This window comes from Manduca sexta, chromosome 21, assembly GCF_014839805.1.
Source record: "Manduca sexta isolate Smith_Timp_Sample1 chromosome 21, JHU_Msex_v1.0, whole genome shotgun sequence".
In the NCBI taxonomy this organism is placed as follows: Eukaryota; Metazoa; Arthropoda; class Insecta; order Lepidoptera; family Sphingidae; genus Manduca; species Manduca sexta.
The window spans coordinates 315819-336414 of record NC_051135.1 but is presented as its reverse complement, the minus strand read 5'-3'; the positions used below and the strand labels follow the sequence as shown (position 1 = coordinate 336414).

The following is a 20596-nucleotide window of genomic DNA, read 5'->3' as shown; positions in this document are numbered from 1 at the left end:
AGAACTCTTTTAACGGTTTCATTCTTCATCTCCTATTAAAATTTCAAAAAATCTATTTTTGTTTCTTTCAAGCTCAAAACCTGAGAACTTATTTGTAGTTCATTGTGGTTTGTGACATATCTGTTTTTTTCTTTTAACGTAGGTAAATCATCAGATGACTATCTCCCGCCTTGGGATGGGCGGGAGGGCGTGTCAGACTTCTACTGACTAAAACCTACGGTGTTCCCATACTTTACTATGTGCCTAGGTCCAAAATCCGATGGCATTGAAACCTAGGCAGGCACATATCTAGGTAATTTGTTTCCGTAATTGGTATATTTTTAATGTAATGCAGCTTGATGCAAACACTCATTTGGGAAAACTTGTTAACATTTGTAAAGTCACGTTACCACACTCGGTGGTCAGCTTCGAAGCCATCGTAATTTTATAGACAAATTATTCAGAATTAATTGTCAAACACCGAAGCAACCAATTTATTTATATTTTACGGTGTTTCACACGACGGTAACACAATAAGCTCCAACCGTAAATTGTACACATCACTCCGGCCAGGTATCGTCCGAACGCGATAAAAACAACATTGACAGCGAGCTCCAACGTAATATATTAATGAAAAGATGGGATACAAAAAAGATATTAGAAATTGAATTTTAAAAGGCGATGCGTTCAAGCAACTGTGCTTTAGTTTATTTTGTTTGAGTGTTCGAAAAAGAAAACAAAAGTGTAGATGTTCTTTTCTCCTATTTGCCTCTGACCTCGGCCTTATTGACAATGGCTGCCAGAATGAAATATGGCGCGCCGGTAAAGAAAAAGAGATTAGGTGGACGATATTATTTCTCGTCTATTGTGCACTATCGTGCCGCGGCGCTGTTTGCCGTTTCCAATGCTTTTTACCGTGTTTTTTAATCACCTGTTAAGTTGTGACGAAGGTCGAATGTTTTCTAAGGATATTGCATCGACTATCGAAATATAAAAGTCGTGTTTTGTTAAATTACTAAGTGGGCTACACACCCGCACGACAGATTATTTTGATTTATTTATATTATATAAATTATCTCCGGGACACGTGGAAAAATTATGTATGCTGATGACACGCTTAATGTATTACATATAAGGTGATGTTTAGTCACCAAAGATAACACTAACATACATATTGCCGGTAAACATTCCTATGGCTTTATAATGTGTATCGAAGTAATCACTCTGCTATAAAAAGACAAATTTCAAGTAAAAATACACACAGTGTCATTCTAAGAATTTAGACAAAGAATAAATTTATAAAACAAAGTAATTCCAAAGAGAACGCAGTCTCCCAGTCTTAATCATGTAAATCGGAACGTAAACATCAAAGTCGATACAGTTGGCGCCTCGGTTCATAAGCGCAGGATGGAGTGGAGCGGTAGACGGGCGGTAGTTGGTGTGGAGGGAGGAGGGGAGGTCTAGAACGTTGGTAATGAAGCGGCGCGTGTGGCAGAGGGCAGACACAATGAGCTGCCGCGCCGGGCCTTCTCGGAACCGGTCCAGGGCAGCGCTCCGCCGAATTTCGCGCCGACCACCCATCAGCGACTGGGCGATACTTATCGCGCCTGTGTTTACCACTAGACACCACTGCCGATACTGTTTCATGGGATTTACTCGCAAGACCACCTTGTGTTCCATTTGCCTGTGACATATCTGAGACCACATATTACTAAGCTTGTACACGAGTGGATATCAGCAATATAATTTGGAACTTTCTATTGTTTTGCTAGGTTTATTGTTTTTAAACGAAAGGTACGAAAGTGCGAGAGAGAAGGAAGAGTGCATCACTGGTTGGTGCAACATTTCCACCTATTTTAACGCACTGCTTGGTCACTAATGTTGTTCTGTAGCGCATCGAATATCGATAAATAGATTTATTTATGTTTTTATGATTTTATTATATTTAATTGTAATTTATCATATTATTATCTATATCAGTGTAGACAAAATAAATAAATCCGTATTTTGTAATATTTACATGACGTTACTTAAGGTAAGGTCATTACGGTGAAGATTCCAAAAACAATTTGTTTTATCAATGGGTAAAACAATTTGTTTTACCCATTGATAAAACAAATTGTTTTTGGAATCTTCACCAGAAACTGCGAATCGCACGTTGGCATGGTAACTAGTACAAAGACAGGTGGAAAAAAATAATAATATGGTACCTACTCTAATGTATTTATAAGCAGTCACTATTTCTAGGTCCTTAGCAAAAAAAAAATACTTATTTACTGTTAGATATTTTTTTGCTTCTTTCTTAAAGTATTATTTTGTATTTGCATTCATGGATTTGCAAATGATATGAAGAAATTTTAGTATTATTATTGTCCTTGTAATTCACTTAGCAACCATCTAAAAATATACATAAAAAAATGAGCGACATTCCAGTGATCGTAAACTAACAAGTCCGTTACCTCGTCGAGGCTACATTATACATAGGCTGACGCATCTACCAAAATACATGTATTTGCGTATGTATTTTATAGAACATTATTTATAACACATACGTATAATGGGTGTATAGCTGACTATGGTAAAGCTAAAGTATAAATATAAATGTTTTTGTCATTATGAACTGACTCTATGGTGCTGGCACCACGTGATTCCCACGAAAGTTCAAAAGACCAACTAGAAGCTTTCGGTTATATTTCATATGCCCGTCTCATCAAGGCCAAAGTCAGTCTCATCTTCTCTGATCATAAATAATATTTATCGATAAATCCTGGCAGCGTATCTCATCCCTGCATGCACAGTTCATTGAGTAAACCTGTGTCCCAGGCTGCGCGGGCACGTCGCTCCGGGCAAGCACGACGCGTCCGTGTGCTCGCGCGCATGTCTGTGTGCTGGCGCGCCTGTGTGCCTGTGTCCGACACTTATTTGTTGTAACCACTCGTGAGCTTAGAAGCTCGCCGGCGCCGTTCCCCGACGTGTTTCGTTAACTTTAACAGTTGTATATTTATTGATGTACAATTCTGTTATGGGTTGGGTCTATATGATATTAAACATTTCCCACCGGCTTTTATTTGTTTTATGACATTTCTATATCTTCAATGTTTGTGTTTTCGTGTCGCTTTGATGACGGCGTTCGATAGATTTCCGCGTCTAGACCGAGCCGTGAGGGAAAGTTTGACTTTCTGAATACTGATTGATTAAAAGTAAAAGTTTTGTATTTGTAAGATTTACATATTTTACGTAATTTTATGTTACATGCATTACGTGGCGGTGTTAGCGTTGCGTTCTGAATTCTAAATATAATTACATGTCCTCTGTAATATGAATTTGAAATTAGCGGAGACAATCACCCTCCATGCGCAGGTATTTTGACGTGATCTGGTTTAATTGGGGCTACTCGAACATGACATGACTTTAAATTATTACATAATTCGTGTACCTTTTCGTGCTTAATTAAGCACTCATATTTGAATCTACAGCGATGAGTGGCTACGCTGTACGTAACTAAAGGCGGCTACTAAAAAGGGTACCTATTTAAAAATATTATTTAAGGGTAAAACTAATTATTTTAAAAAGGTTAGCAATGTAAATATATTTATAATATGTTTATATATATATATTTATAAAATGTTTATGTATATGGAATTTTGAGAACTAATTTCAGTCTTTTCTAAAGTCTAGAGTCTAAGTTTCTAAGTCAAAATATAATTTTACTTAAGAAAAAGAAATATTGTTTTCCCTTTATTTTCTTGGCGTTATCCATGTCTGGTTTCAGTAGCCGCCTTCACATTGAAACTAGGTACCTGGGTGCTAAAGGCATTTATTTGTTTCATTATAAATTCGAAGCCATAAAATATTCAGTTCTAATTTAAGTTTTATAATAAATTGACATAGATTGGAAACAATAATAAATGATCTGTTCCAACCAGAATAAAATATTATATTTTATATGTATTTACGTCATAAGTTTAATTAGTTGTTCAAACGCTATGTAAAATATATTATACGGAATTATATCATAAACATTCATTCAACCAAGTCCGTGTCAGAATATTCAACTCGATTATTTCGGTTTCAAGCTTGTAACAAAACGACTACCTTCTGGAGGAGACGTCAACATATCAACTCAGGGTGCAAAATTCGCTAGCGCCAGCTCTAATATTTAAAGCATATTTAGTAATTCATTGTATTCAACTTCAAAGAATAGAGTATAGTAAGATTTATGTATAAAGATGTACGACTCTAAGAAGGTGCACGTCTTAAGTCTAATTATTCTATGCCGTACATTATAATTTTCTGGTGGTGGAAGTGCATTGTCACGCCGCTACCCTAACAGATGACATCGGGCATTTCCGGAAATATTCGGCTGCTCCGGCACCTGGTAGAAGAAAAGCTATGTCCCACCGCGACTATTTTATTATTCTCTCTGGTTGCACGTAGTCAAAATTCGTCTAAAATTATATTCTATAATTGTTGCGAATGTAATGATTAGTATTGTAAAAGGAGCGTTTCACATCGGTGGTAGGTGGTGTTTGTTTATGACGATATGGAGGTTACCACCAAGATTTATTCATTTAAGTATAAAAAGTAAGCCCATAAAGAAGTCGATCGCAGATGCAGCACGGTTAACACAAGTGTAAATTATAGTGTAAACAGCTCGACCCAGTTCCGAACACCGTCTACAACAACGCTATTATTTTACTGTTTTCCGTCGCCTAAAACGTCATCACGCTTTGATAACCCAACCATCTTGTTAAGAGCCGTTACAACACGTTAATGTGCATTAAAACAGTGTTTGTTTTGTAACCCAAAGGTCTAGCTAGGTTGGTAATGCGACAACAACAAGCCGCCAGTTTGCTTAGCTGTGCAAATAAAGTTGGTTTGGTAGCGCTCGATACCAAGAACTTTCTCATTTGCTTTACATATAGGTACTTATTATTGTAAATGTAAATGCCGCGAAGATATGAGTGCGATAATTTTATTTACCTTCTTATCAATAATATCCCTTGATGTCATTGTGTTCACACTTCAAACTAAAACAAAAATATTAGAATTTATGACAGATCGGTTCCAATATAAAACTACACTAGTACTAAAATTTTTCACTTAGTTCATCATGAATTATGATGTAATCAATGTTACATTTTTAAAGAATATGAAAATGTATACGAGTATTTAAAATTATGTTTTTTGAAATTACTATTATAATTGTGTAGTAACTTAGCTTAATTAGAAGTTATAGTTAGTTAATATTCGGTAAAGTATGTTTATTTTGCTTTACAAATTTATTTTAATAATTCTTTTACTTATAGTATTACCTAATATTGGCAATGCTACTTTATATTTTTATGCGTAGTTACGATGAACGTGTCGGCATGTCTTAAAAGTCAAAGTCCTTGTTAAACTTTGTTTACAATATTATTACAAGTATTAAAAAAAAAATGTTTTATAAAAACAATTTCTATATAAAAACGTTATGCAATGTACAATATTTACGTCTAGTTTTAATAAGTAATTAAAAAATACAAAATTTCCTGTTGAGTGCTTTGATAGAATTCATTAAGTACAAATAAATAATACGCAACTTGATGACTATAATTCGTGGTAAAGTTTTGCGGTTGGAGATGTTCGATTATTAAGAATATTAAGATAGAAAAAGTAGTTGAGGTATAAAGTTTGGTACAAGAATTCAGACTCTTAATGAAAATATGCAGAAATGCCTTGGTATCACAGAATTATTTTATTAAAGCCCCTTAAAAGACTAAACTCTCAAATCAACTTAGTAAAATTATAATTGTGTAATAAATATTTTAAAATTGAAAGAATCTTTGAAAATAATAAAATAAAGAATAGAAATCATATGGAATGTTTATGGGGTCTTGATCAGGTTACTGGCAAATACGTTTAAGCGTAAAATTATAGTGCATCTAATTGGCATAGCAGTTTGGTTATGGGAAAGGCTTGCGGCCGAGTTGGCCCTCCCCGTAAACAATTGGCATGGACCTGCAAAGCTATGGTTTCAAACCTGATAAAAAAATAAAAAAATATGTTTTATTTTTGAGTTAATCCTAAGATACGTTAATTATAGTACTATTGTGTAAAGCTTACAAGAAAATGTTTTTCAGTGTCCTACTTACACATTGTATTTGATGTATCTGTAGTAAATAGACATTGATTCTATTTGTATTTCATATTATAGAGGCTGAATATTTTATTTGTTATAAGGATTTCTGCGTGTAATAAGTTTTTTTATACAAATTTATAGAGCTCTGGAATTTAATTGTAGGTACTGGCATATTTTATGACATAGGCAAAGAACTGTTACGAAATGTCTAAAAAAGATTAACTCTTGAAAACAAAAAAAATCTTATGTTTTAAAAATGTCTTTGTTAAACTTTATAATCACTCTACACATTTTTAACGCATTCGTATTGCTAAATGATTTGGCCATCGGACCACCTGTACAAATTGTTTACATTCATCGCCATATAATTTAGAACAAATTACACAGTTGTCAAACAGGCAATGAGCGGGCAGCGTGGACCAGCAGACTGGCTGGTGAAAGCCGACGGCGATCGTCGAGCCTTTTCATATTATATCGTCGATTTTCCTGTTCACACTGATTTATAGCCTTTGTTCCTTCCCTGATCAAATGGGATTTGAGTGCAAACCATTGACGTCAAGAGCATATCTTACATTTCTAATATTGTTTTCATTTTAATTGAGAAGAAACGGGTATAGATCTTTATTACAGTTTGATGACAATAATAGACAATAATATTAGTTCACAGCATTACAAAAAATGGAAAATAAAGCTCGAAACTCCCGTGACTATGCAAGTTTTTATTTTAAGCTATCTACGAAAGCATTTCATTCAGTCAAATGTGCTTTTCCAACGTTTATTATAATGTGTGGTGTGCCCGACGTATGTGGAATGCGTAATACCACGCCACCAGCCCCACGGCCATTCCAGAGCGTATCCCCGCTTACGGCGCAGGCAAAAAATGCTGGCTGCATTCGAAATTACTATCGGTTCCCACTGACTCATAGCCGATATCAATTAAAAATGTTACTTTACGTATTGGAGCATAACCGACATTCTGCACCGAAGTATTAAGATTATGTTTTCCCTGTATTACGCATCGAGATAGACATTTATTTTTTACGTGTAAATTGTTTTAAATGCTTCTGAGTCTTATCAGGGCGTGTTTATCTCTTTTTTACTGCCTATTTGGTGTTTACACAGCTCCAAAGTTGAATTAATATAGAGTAGTTTTTTCCTGAAGGAAAATAATGTTCGAAACTCTTTAAAGAAGATGTGATTGTGCAAACTTTTTATTTTAACGTTTGCAATAATTTAATTCGACTGTTGCTATTGAATCTACATATAGAATATAGGTTATATTACAAAGTTGTGTAAAGCAAGCATTTTTAGGTATTGTTAAGGTAATTTGATATTGAAATGCAATTATAAATGATCGCATTGCGTGCAGTTTCATATTTGCTTTAAATGGATTTATGCTTTCATCACGTTTATTATAAAATATTTTTTGTTTTAACACAATTGATACGATGTCAAAAGCATTATCGCATTGGTCACGAGTGTACGAATATGCAATTGTTTTCCAATCAACCGCAAACATTCATGGTCTGTTTACTAAACATAATTTGATTCCATATACCATTGTATCCCATGGCGGTGCCGATCAAAGCAATATGATCGCTATTCTTTGCTGTCAAGGTTATGATTGATAAATAATCCAAATGAGTTAGAATTAATTAAGGCCAGTCTTTTGTGTTAACGAAGATAGTAGCGACCTCTGTTAGTAAATAGGTCAGTAGGTAATGAATTGAAGGAAGTATTTTTGTTGCGGATGTAATTTTAGCGTAACTACGGCTGGGTATGAAGTGAAACTTCTGTTAAATTCGTGTCATTAGAGTTTTAAGTGTGTAGGTAAATTATGAATACATTTAAACACAAACCAGGAGGAAGACCTTACGAACTATGGGAAGACGACGTAAAAAAATCACCGGTCCAAAATGGCACCAAATAGCGCAGGATTGAGAAAGGTGCTCCTTGGAGGAGGCTTTCACCTGAGAGTGGTTCCTGATATTCTAACTTAAGGGTTAAATCTACTACTAAGAGTATTACTAATAGTATTGTAAAGATAGCATCAATTTCATGTAATGATGTATCAGGAAATAAAAGGTTTCTTTTATTTCATTTTTATTTGTTATATATACACACACACACACAGAAAAAAATAAACCAACAGCATATTCTTAGGTGCATGTTTATTTTCAACACATCTGATATCTGATACCCAAATCCTCAGCACTTAATGTTTGATTACTTATAATTTCTCTTCTAATTAGCTTTTTTGAGCGAAAAAGTTTTTTCGGAATAAAAGTCCCTCTAAAAATATATTTTCTTGGGATAAAAAGCGTATGCGCTATTCCTGAGTATAATCTTTCTCAGTGCCAAATTTCATTCAGATCCGTTCAACCTTTCTGGCGTGATTAAGTAACAAACATCTATCCGTACTTTTGCATTTATAATAATATAGCTTTTGCTGGCGGCTGCTCCCGCGTGAAGGAATTTCCGGGATACACTTTATTCCGACTTACTTGATATGATAAATATGTATGTTATATTATGACCAAGTTACACCAAATCATTATAAATTGTAGCCTATGTGTTATTCTGATCTATAACCAATATGAATGTAAAGTTTCATCCAAATCCGTTCAGTAGTTTTTTCGTGAAAGAGGAACAAACATCATATATTCATAAATCTATCCTCACAAACTTTCGCATTTATGATATTAGTAGGATTAATTTGGCAGTTTTTTGAGACCGACTTTATTGGACAAGTATAGATGAAATCAAGTCTATTATTGTTTACCATTTTTGACAACCTGGAAAATCCATGGGTGTATATTACCACAATTTAACATTTTTAAATCAAGAAAATATAAGCACTAACATCACCTGTATAAACATTATAGACTCTTTGTAGACTTGAAATATGCACACTATCTCGATCTATCGCCAGCATTCAATATGATGTAATACTCGTTTAGTTAAATAATTCATATATTACCAATTGAGCTCTGTTTTATAGTTACTAAAGATCTATAAAATAGTTTCACGATCGGTTGAAACACTACATTATTTATAAAGCGTAAAAGTGGTCCTTCGATAAATATTGAGCATCACAGCTCAACTTCAAATGGAATACCTTCTAAATCCACAGATCGTTCAATTTTCTCTATATTTGTATAGAATTTGAGTAAAATCTAAACAACTTTTTTTACTTGCCCTTTTATCTTGGAATTTCGACAAACAACTACATCATGTAAATCAGGGATGTTATGGATATGAAATTTCGGATATGGATACGGATATGGATATAGGAATAAAATTATATCGGTTACGGATACGGTTACGGATATGTAATTATTTCGGATTATCCGGTACTTTCGGATAGTTTCGGTTACGGATATTAGATTAAAGTAAAATAAAAATATTATGTAATACAGTAGGGCGACGATTACTAACTAACGTTCGTCGTCATCGTATTAACTATCGATGAACTAATTGGAGGACATGGGTGTTCGGAAAACCTCTGTGTTTTAATTTGAGATAAAGTTTCAGTGAAGTAGTGACACCTCCTCTATGTGAAAAGTTTTTATCATACTGTTTACATTTTGCAAAATTACCTTCAACTTGATAAAAAAATGTCCAAATTGAAGTACACACTTTGGACGCATTTTGTCCTTATAAATAAATTTAGTACGTAACACACCACTATTCCTTCATTTTATTAAATAAGTACCTACTCCTAAATAAAAAAAAAAAATACTATTTTTGAATGAGGTTATGTTATGACTAAAAATTACAAACAAACTACATATACAAGATGGCGTGTGAGCGGTGAAACAAAAACTTGTCGGAACATATTATCCGTAACTTATCCGAAACTTTTTTAACGGATACGGTTACGGTTATGGATATATTTTTATTTCGGATATCCGATAGTTTCGGTTACGGTTACGGAGCTCCATAACATCCCTAATGTAAATAAAACATCGGTTTGTAAACATTTTGGACAAATTCTAAAAAGAAGATTAATTTAAATTTATTTGCAAAATTTTGCCTATTTTAAGATAAAATATGTTTAAACACTGTGAGAATAAAACTAATTACTCGAAACATTGATCCAACATCGCCACGTAATTTACAAATAGTCGTAAACAGAACCAAATATTGTACGGTGTTCCAGGAAAACGCTTTCTCTTCCTCCGTCGGCGTTGGTCAAAGCTTGCTTAATGTCACCTCGGCTTGGTTTGTTCTCGTTTCTTTATTTTATACACAACGGTACTGAGCAGGTACAATTTGATTGATGATGCCTGACGGAGCTGTAACTTCTTTATAATTTGCTGGCAGTTTGCAATTTTGATGTGCGTAAATCAAATTTGGGCGTCATGGCATCTGTTGTTTTTGTTCGATATTAGAAAGTTTTTTTTTATCAGTGCATTCCAGTATTTTGATTCGTTGCTTGGGCACGTTTGTTAGATTTTAGCATTTCTTTTTTAAAGTAAGCCTGTTCCTTAGAAACTATTGTAGAATTTTACGCCAATAGAAACTTAGAAAGTGGGTGCTTGCCATCCGCAACCACTATAGTGACGGTTAAGCAGGTTATTGGTAATTTTCTCACGGCGTGTGTCTTTCGCTTACGTATTTTTCTCGGTAAACCATGGACGGAGTGCCTGTGTTTCAATATCCGATGAAAATACGTTTAATTGTTGGAACTAATCATAGATTGGATGTCGAAGAATAGAAATATTGTCGTCGGAGACTGAAAAAAGAGAATGGTATAGATTACGAAAGTGAAACAACTTCTTGGTGCAATATAGCCTCGAATGCACACCACACCTTTTACTGCACTAAATATAAATGTGTATTTCACGCGAAAGTCATATACTCAAATTAGAGGTCTATATTGGACAAAAATCGTCTGAAATTGAGTATAGTAGACTATGACAACTATGACCATTTCACTTCAACTGCATTAACACACCTGGTTTATTAGTTTCGAATGGGTTAAGTACTTCATCTTATCTCACCGGCTATAGATAAACAAGCCGTAACCTTTACGTATTTATTAAAGTCAAAGAAACAGTTTTATAACCGTAAAACGTTTCCTCTGCGTTGATCATAAAACTGCATTTAGTTAAATATTTTCATAATTATTATTAAAACATCCTGATTGTGTATAGACTTGTTTACCGTGGCTTTATTATAATGGATAGCCGTATGTTCAGGAAAATCTGGGTTCGTCGAGTAAATTGTATTCAAGTATGTCAGATTATTTTATTTAGATATAAACTTATAAATTATAATTTTACAAATATTCTATGTATAGAAACGAAATAGTTAAATAACGAAAATAGTTTAAAAATGGAATATAGTTTAGAATCTATGCAATAATGCTTAAGCGTTTTTAAGCTTTATTAAAATGACTAATAAATTATACTAAACAGCAACAGCACGTGTGTAATGCTCTAAAATGTGCATACAGCAAAAACTAGTTTCAATACGATATTAGTTATATATAGGTATCAATTTACAATTCAGTCGATGACGCGTGTCTATGTGTGTAACGCAAGTTTCTCGAAAACTCAACTTAGGGTTGTTACTTGACATTCCTCAAATTATTACGATAACATAGGCTAAGTAATGAATACAACATTGACACGCAATTCCTTTAATTTATAGAAATTGCATTAACGCCGTTTCTGGGAACTGACTTTGCTCTGATTCAGGATATTATCTACGGTTTTTTTATTTAGAGCAATTAAGAAAACAATACCTTTGCTTCCTACATATAACTCTTTAAACCATCTGAAAAACTGCTTGTCGCAATAAAACTATTAAATGATATAATTCTAACACATAAACAATATGCCAAACCATAATGCTACGCTTATCGCTTTTATGTTAATAAATTAATTGTGTTGGTAACCCTGTAACGTCTAGCCGAGATGGATACGTTGCCAAGTCACAACTGAGCAATCATGGCATCTCGCTATTTGGGTCACGAGTGACAATATATACAAACATAATCGATCGATTCATCACGACTACAATAAATATTAAAAAGCTGCAAACTTTTTTATCGAAATTATGTTTTCTTTGTCTACCAATCTGCACTAGGCCAGCGTGGTGGACTAAGGCCTAATCCCTCTGAGAAGTGGAGGAGGCCCGTGCCCAGCAGTGAGACAGAATATAATCGTGGCTGATATCATTATTACTTATATATTCTTTGATAAACGTGTTAATTGTTTTACTTAAAAACTAGATTGAATATAACTATGTTGTAACATTTGAAATGAAAGTTGAAATGTTGAAATAGCTGCGCAAATGTCGAGCGATGTAGGAGGTGCTTTAACAGAATCCTTCGACATGTTGTCAATTAGGTTAGACCGCGGCGTGGCATGCAGCCAAATTGTCTAATTCTTTGTTCCAAGCGCCAGATTCCGCTAAATGCATTTTTGTATTTATGAAGTTGGGTCTCCATTAGCGAAACTACATTTCGTTTAAATGTTTCTTGTCTAGTCTTGTTAATAGCGTAATTTTTATAAACGTGGTTTACAAATATGTTCCAATTTTTCTCATGAAATTTGCATTAATATTCATAAACAATATTGTTACGAAATGTGTCATCTAACTCTTAAAAGCGTAAAAGAAATGCAACACTCCAACACATTTTAGTATCAATTTACATTGTAGAGTGCCCATATTGTCACAAGCGGTTATTTGCCGTTCATAAATGTTTAAGATTCAGTTGTTATCTAACCGTCGTCCCACATAAAACGAGGCTCAAACATAGTAAACACCGTTCTTGGAAACCGTTAGTCGTCTCCTGCACCTCACGTCACGTTACTTTCTGCTTTTGTTCAGTTTGTTACCTCAGCGAATTTTACTTATTTTAAAACTTTTATGGCACCTAGGTATCTACATAACAAAACAAACACACATCACGCCTTTATCCACAAAGGAGTAGGCAGAGGTAAAACCAGGGTACCCACTTTTCGGGAGTTCTGTTCCTTAATCTCATACGGGATCATCTATCTATATCGCTATCGCTCTATCAGGAACAAATTCCAAACACCGAGTTGATGCTGAGCACAAAAACCTAATATCACTTTTTATATTATTTAAATACCTACTAGCTTTAGCAGAAACAGTTTCACGCCGATGCTATATTGCAGTGTGATATGCAGGTGGAAGGAAGGATTTAAAGATATAAGTACTCTTGCTCGTGGCTTAACATGTCTGGAAGACATTTCTGAAATAAAAATATGAGATGGGGTCTGTTCCTTCAGACACATTGATATTTTATAAAGCAGCTACATAATATTATTTTTACTGCATGTAGCACTAATGTGACATCACTTTCTACTTACTGACGTACTTTGCAAAATTTTAAAGACATCCCAATGCTTCAGCACTTATAACATCAATTTCTCTTTCATTATTTGGACAAAATACATGTCATTCTAAAGTAAGAGGATAGACTTTAATTTATAATTCAGCTTGTCTAATTAATTATTGGTTACAACTGTATGCCGCGAATGTCGATAATGATATTAATTATACTATTATTTAATAGTTTATATACTGAAAAATTTCGTGGGAACCTGAAATTATATCAATAACTAGCTTCCGCCCGCAGCTTCGCCCGCGTGGATTTCGGGTTTCAAAAATGGAGAAGGTGCTCAATTTGTCGGGATGTTTTTTTAATTTATGGTGGTATGCAGGTGGTCCGATTGTCCGGTCAGGGTCTGATGATGCGATCCTGGTGAAATCGAAGGAACTTTTAACCATTAAGGTTGCACACGAAATGACGGAAGCTTAAAAAATGGAGTAACTTCTCCCGTTTTCCCAACATTTTCCATCACTGCTATGCTCCTATTAATTGTAGCGTGATGAAAAGTATACTATAACCAGCTCAGGAGTATGAAAAATAATTGTACCAAGTTAAGTTAAAATCCGTCGAGTAGTTTTTGTTTCTATAACGGTTATACAGACAGACAGACAAAAATTTTACTATTGCATTTTTGGCATCAGTATCGATCCCTAATCACCCCCAGTTATTTTGGAAATATATTTCATGTACAGAATTGACCTCTCTACAGATTTATTATAAGTATAGATATGCAAAAGTAGCTCAAAAATTGTCCATAACGAAAACATGCATTTTAAAGTAAAACAAAAGAAATAATGTCGTGAAGCCAACCAAATAACTAATGATATATTAAATTTTGTGACTGTTCAATTTAGTCGGGTCCGCGATATCACTTTTGTTGAGTTTCAGAACGCGACATTACATTATTATATTCTGTGCTCCAACGCACACTGCTTTGATGTTAGGAACACACCTACATTGCTTAGACAACAGTGAACTTTATACAATAGCAATAAAGCTCAAATTGACTCTACGTATTAGTTAGAAAACGTTTGTATGGGAAATAGAAAAATGCTGTTTTGAGGATTTTCCCGGCAATTATTCGAATTTTTCTCACCTTTTAAACCTTCCCTAGACCTCCACGAATAATTTAAGACCAAGATAAGATAAATCCGTTCAGCCGTTCTCGAGTTTTAGCGAGACTAACGAACAGCAATTCATTTTTATATATATAGATAGTCATGAGATGCGGTGAAACTGTAAGTTCCTTCTACATACATTTTACAATTCATACAATGCGTATTTCAAGACGTAATAAACATGATTTACCATTCATTTGCGCAAATGAAGCTATGAATCGAATAGAATAATCATTTTCATAAACAAAATTCTAAGAATATTTCAGATTAAAACACGAGGACGAAAATATCGATAGCGTAAAAGATTTTTCTATATTCCCGAAAGCTAATTACTTCACTGACTTATAATATAATTTTGATAAAGTAATTCTTTTCTAATTATAATGTATTTGGAATATCTAATAAAGTATAAAATAATTAAAGTTAAATATTTTTCGTATAGTGAGAATTATTATCATATAAAGTATACTGGAGATATGTTCATCAATACAATAAGAGCGAGAGTTTGAGTCAATGAACCCATGGTAGTTAGCGGTTCACCGCAGGGCCCTGTTCTAGGGCCATCGACACGCGGACCCCTTTGTTTACTAACTTTTTGCGCAGCGACAGTACAGTGGTTTACACATGGTGACAAATTAATTTGGAATTTACACAAATTCTCAAGTTTTAACATTTACTCCTTATAAAAAGTATTGTTTGATAGTTTTATTAAAAGAAGTATTGATAAGCTGTAAAAGGAAATTTCATAATTGGCTTAATTGACAACTAACCGCCATTTGCAACCAAGAAACCCAACCAGTTTAAATATATATAAAAAATGGATCAATTAGAACAAAGTTTTTTTGATATGCTTACAAATTAGTTACTTTGATTGGTACATTCTCAGCATCGGATTGAAGATTTAGATTGGGATCATTTATTGAAAACGGTTGTGAATCTTCTGAATTAAATCTAATTTTAACGACGCCAAAACTTGAAAAGCTTACAACTAACTATATAATAGTAAAATCAAAAAAACAATCATTGAGATTATAATTATTAAAATGATGAGTTCATTGTGGTTATTGAAACTTACTAACATTACCATGACAGTCATGTTTCCATTGGCATGGTATTCACAGTCGTAAACTAACGGTGACTATGCGACGCAACAATCATGAGTAGCTACAAGCTTTTCATCAACCATGTCTATCAAATTTGCATTGTCATGTCGTATTTTAACAGGATTTTTTCGAAGGTCATTGTTAAATTATAGTGTTAACAAAAGGGTCTTCTTTTCCTTGATTAATTCACTATTGACTCAGAATTCAAGAATTCGCTGCGTTTAAGGTAAACATGAAAAATATTAGATAATATTATTCTATTATTAACACATATTTTTGAAATCGAAGCTCTCTATAAAACCATAATAAGACTCAGTTTTCATCTTTGGTAGTAAACTATAATGAAAAGATATGTATTTGACACTTGGACTGAGTCAATCATTAAAATCCTTTGATAATACAGCTCATATTGTAATAAATTAATATTTCCTCGTTTTTATTATGATAGTTATTAACAATAATGTAATTTTAATTTATTTGGAATTGATAGTGTGATCTACATGTTTTTTCATTAATTCTAATCGTTTTAAAACTGTTAAACGCCTCTAGTTGACTCATCTAATGGATTTTAAATTGACGTGACTAACATCTGTGAATGTTTCTCTTAGTGAAACGCTAATATATTATTCTTTGTTATTTTTAAAGTATTGAAAACGCCAAGCTATAGATTTTTTCCAGTAACCGTACTGTTTTTTTGTTTATATTTACCCACTGATCGTCTGTGTTTTTCTATAGGTATTTTAATTTGCTTATGAAATGGCAGGGAGTAGATCTATAAAATGTCTTAGTTTCTTTTTTTAATTTAATATAATAAGTGTGACGCTTTTTCCTTGTAGATTTTTAAATAAATGCAAGATAACTTATTCGCATCGATAAGTGTTTGCAATAATTGAATAGTGAGAATAATTTAAACCGCTCGATTCGTCTCGCTATCGATGAAGCAATATTCCGAAAATAATTCTGAGTCTAACTTCAGAAATAGAGTTCAATCATTGATGCCATTGGACTTATTAATTTTGATAAAAGTATATAATAGCTATACATATAACCACTGTGTAACTACACTAACGTACAAAAAATCTGATCACACTGTAATGTGATCAAGTTGTTTGCTGGCTCCTATATCTGATAACGTAAGTATATGATTTATATAAAATGGATTATTGCTCTAGGTAGGTATCACAGCAATGTCTTTCCTTACCGTCTAGCAGTGACCATAGTGCCTTCTAGTTAGAGGGTTTTTTTTACCATATAAGGGGTAAACGAGCGTACGGTTCACCTGATGGTAAGTGATCACCGCTATCCATGAACAGCAAAACCAGGGGGCACAGAGACGCGTTGCCGGCCTTTTAGGTGGGTATACACTCTCTTTGAAGGTCGCCACGTCGTATCTGTCCCGAAAAGCTGTCGGCGGCGATTGGATCAATAGTTTTGTAGAACTTTACAAAATGTTTAAAAATAATGTAAATTATCAGGCATTATAACACTTATTCTAACATATATTAGCACCAATATACAGGCAAATATAATATAGCCCAAAATTAATACGCTGAATTATATTTATCGCGGTTCATATAAGGTGTAATTTAACTTTTTGTCCATTCAAGTACGTCATCGCTTGCTGAGCTATTCGGAACATTTCCGGTTGACAGAAGGCTAAAGTGGATGCGCGCACTCTAAATAATCGCTCATGCTAAGTACGTTACATAGGTGCTAAGTGTTTTATTGCGTTAATGTTTACCCTCTTTATGGTTTGAGGGACAACTATGATTCTTTTTGTAGTCATGTTTAATAGACTTTTGTTTCGATTATGTCGTTTTATAAAGTTTTGGAAGCTCTTTTTTATCGTTTTTCCAATTTCATTTTGTGAATACAATAACTAAGACATCAAAACCTGAATTATAATAGACGCGAATATTTCAATATAAGTTTCAATTGAGCTTTTGATTGGAGAGACCTTTCTCAGTATTTTGATGGCGTCATCTAAATGTTAAGGAAAATTGTTTGAAAACTTTTTTATGAATCCAAAGTTAAGAGTTGTAATTAGTGTTTTATATAAAAAATACATTTAATAATAACCTTTTGTTTCGATTGAGAAATTAAAATTTCCATCGTGAATAATAATTATTTTTGACTTCCGTGACAAATAGGTATCGTCTTTTTATTTTCAAGTGTTGTTTCCGTTTAGTATTGACTTATATAATTATCAGTTTGTCACAAGGCGTAGCTGTTTGCACATCTGTTTCAATGCCAATTAGCATTTTGTTTAAAATATTGCAAAGTTTTAATTTCTGGTGTTATTCAGCAACTGAAGCAATAAAAGAATATTCAATATACAATAAAATAAATTCGTTCTCTTTTGTTTTTCGTTCCAATACTAAGGTAGTTTAATGCATAAAAGATAGAACTCGTTCGTTAGAAATCTAAATCTCTTAAAATTTCTTTGGATTCACTTCAAAATTACGTATAAATTATTCATGAATTTTCAATGTATATTTTATATTATGATTGGATAACTTTGATGATTATTCTGTTTATCCTAAAGATGTAATATAACAGCAATCTTCACTTTTCAAGACGCCGAAAGGAAAACAACCACAATAAGAACAATTGAAAGTGTTCACACGATCTTCTATCGGATCACAGCTGCCAATTAGAAGTAAAACAGCAATTTGTCAATACTAATTATTATAATTCTTCGTCCATTGTTTCAAAAAGTCAAACCGTGTAGGAGTTTGGTATTTGAGACGCATATTTTAATGTCACATACAATGATGCAATAATTAAAGTTCCATCCAGCTGCTTTTTCGTGATGTATTATGAGAAAGTTCATAGTTTTCGCGTACGGTTGGGTTAAAATCAAAGGGCTTTTCGTTACCTAAATAAGGCTTCCAACTGGCAATTAAATTTAGAAAGTTTTTTATTATACTTAAACAATTATATAATAAAAATAAGTATAACGATTGAATAAAAGTTTGTTCGGATTTTATCGTGTATTATTTCATTTTAAACATTTTCTAAGACTGCAGCCTTCATGGCCACGCGGCGGACTCCCCGGTTTTTATATTATAAAAAACTGCAATAAAAGCGGAAAAAATTATTTATTTTATTTATTTATTTATTTTTCGCCTAAACATAACAACTCATTAGTATAACCTTTTATAATTTACGTAAATGTATATATTTTTTACATTGTATGAATTTTTTAGTCTAAAATACGGTACAAGTATTTTGCGAGAGTCGCGCTCCAATAGCTAAGAAAGATGTTATAGCGTTTAATTGACTATTTAATTAGTACCTCAAGTGCTTGATATATGATCGTGGGAGCAATTACGTTCTAGTCTTCGGTAAAATTAATAGTGTTAATGCACCACTTTCTGCTCTTCATGTCTTGAAACGTTTGTGTTCTCAGCGAGAGTTTCGAGAACTATGTTTCTTTGTATTACGAGGAAAAAACCTGTATTCTTTTTTAAGAACATTGCGCGCGCAGTTCCAGCTTTGAATTTAAGGTGTAAAAAATATATTCAGAAAAATGTGTAAAAAATATATTTAATTCGACGGTTGAATTCCTACCTCTGGGCGACTAATAATGATAAAAATATATCACTGTATCATATAATGAATATTAATCGTACATTTTCTTGGTTTCAGTTATCGGAGGAGGTGACTAGGAAGCAGAGCGAGTACCAGAAATGTTTGGAGTCGTACAAACAGATGAGGACCAAGTTCGAGGAGAATTACCTTAAATGTAAGTAATTATCATTCGTTTAACAGTATGATTATAGGATTAAATTAAGAAAATAGTCTTGATACTTAAGAATTGTAAACAATGTATTAGTTTATGAAAACCATTATATTGCAATTATCTATAAATATAGTCATATGTGATATGCTGTGTGTTGGTAATCACAAACTTGTAATTTATCCCACGGTAAATCATCTTACAATGTTGAATAAATCCATCGTTGAGTGACTTGATAATTGCAGTACCTTGTAAGCAGTGGTGACATTTAGACAAATATAGTTCTATGATAGCTACGTATAAATTATAATATATATACCATAGTATATGTGTTATACTAAAAGACCGAAGTTATGGCACAAAGAGTTTTAAATAGGCTAGCTTCAGATCCGTAAAGAAGTCGTACATATTTACCGATTTCATAAACAATTTATTCTTTTTTTTTCTGCGGTCGGCAATGTGACCCCGTTGCAGCTGATGGTAAGTGGCGTGGGGTCTAATAGAATGTCAATTGACGAGAGATGATTACCACTCGACAGTCGACACAATTATGCCGGCCTGTTAAAACCGGAGATATAGGCTGATCCTTACGCGACACACTTACGTGAGCCACTATGGCGGATATAAAATTTATCCTACCACCAGCGAAACTCACCACAATGCCAATCGCTAACTGCTAATGGTAAAAAGAATACAATCAAAATATAAACATGTCAAATAATTGTCAGAATTATGCTGATTGGTCCATTTTTACTGTTGATCTGAAGGTAGCAGTAGATCTATTCTTGATTTCGGCTGTTTATGAAATTCCAACACTAAAACAGATGATTAACTATTTTTCGTACTCTTTCTAGGTCCGACAAGTCGAGGCGGTCGGAAGCTGGACGAGACGAGAGACAAGTACGGTAAAGCGTGCAGGAGGCTGCACAGGGCTCACAATGAGTACGTGCTCCTCTTGGCGGAGGCGACAGAGTGCGAGCGAGCGCTGAGGACCGCAGCGCTCCCGGCCTTGTTGGACCAGCAGCGGCGCCAGGGAGAAGCTACTGCTACTTCATGGTAAGAGTCTGATATTGATACGGTTTACATTGATTATCCAGGCTTATTCTCTTGTATAGTTTCCGTAGCAATAGGAAACATGTATTGCGATACATCTGTGAAGGA

At 33.7% G+C, this 20596-nt stretch overlaps 1 protein-coding gene across 2 annotated transcripts in view; it reads left to right on the top strand.

The window, feature by feature from the left end:
- LOC115447751 (tyrosine-protein kinase Fer) overlaps positions 1–20596 on the top strand; it is a 98008-nt gene that overhangs the window by 66465 nt on the left and 10947 nt on the right. For both annotated transcript variants that reach the window (XM_030174962.2, XM_030174969.2), the window contains exons 3-4: positions 19345–19441; positions 20290–20491. In XM_030174962.2, the coding sequence (XP_030030822.2) occupies positions 19345–19441; positions 20290–20491 (299 nt within the window). The remainder of the gene's footprint in view (positions 1–19344; positions 19442–20289; positions 20492–20596) is intronic.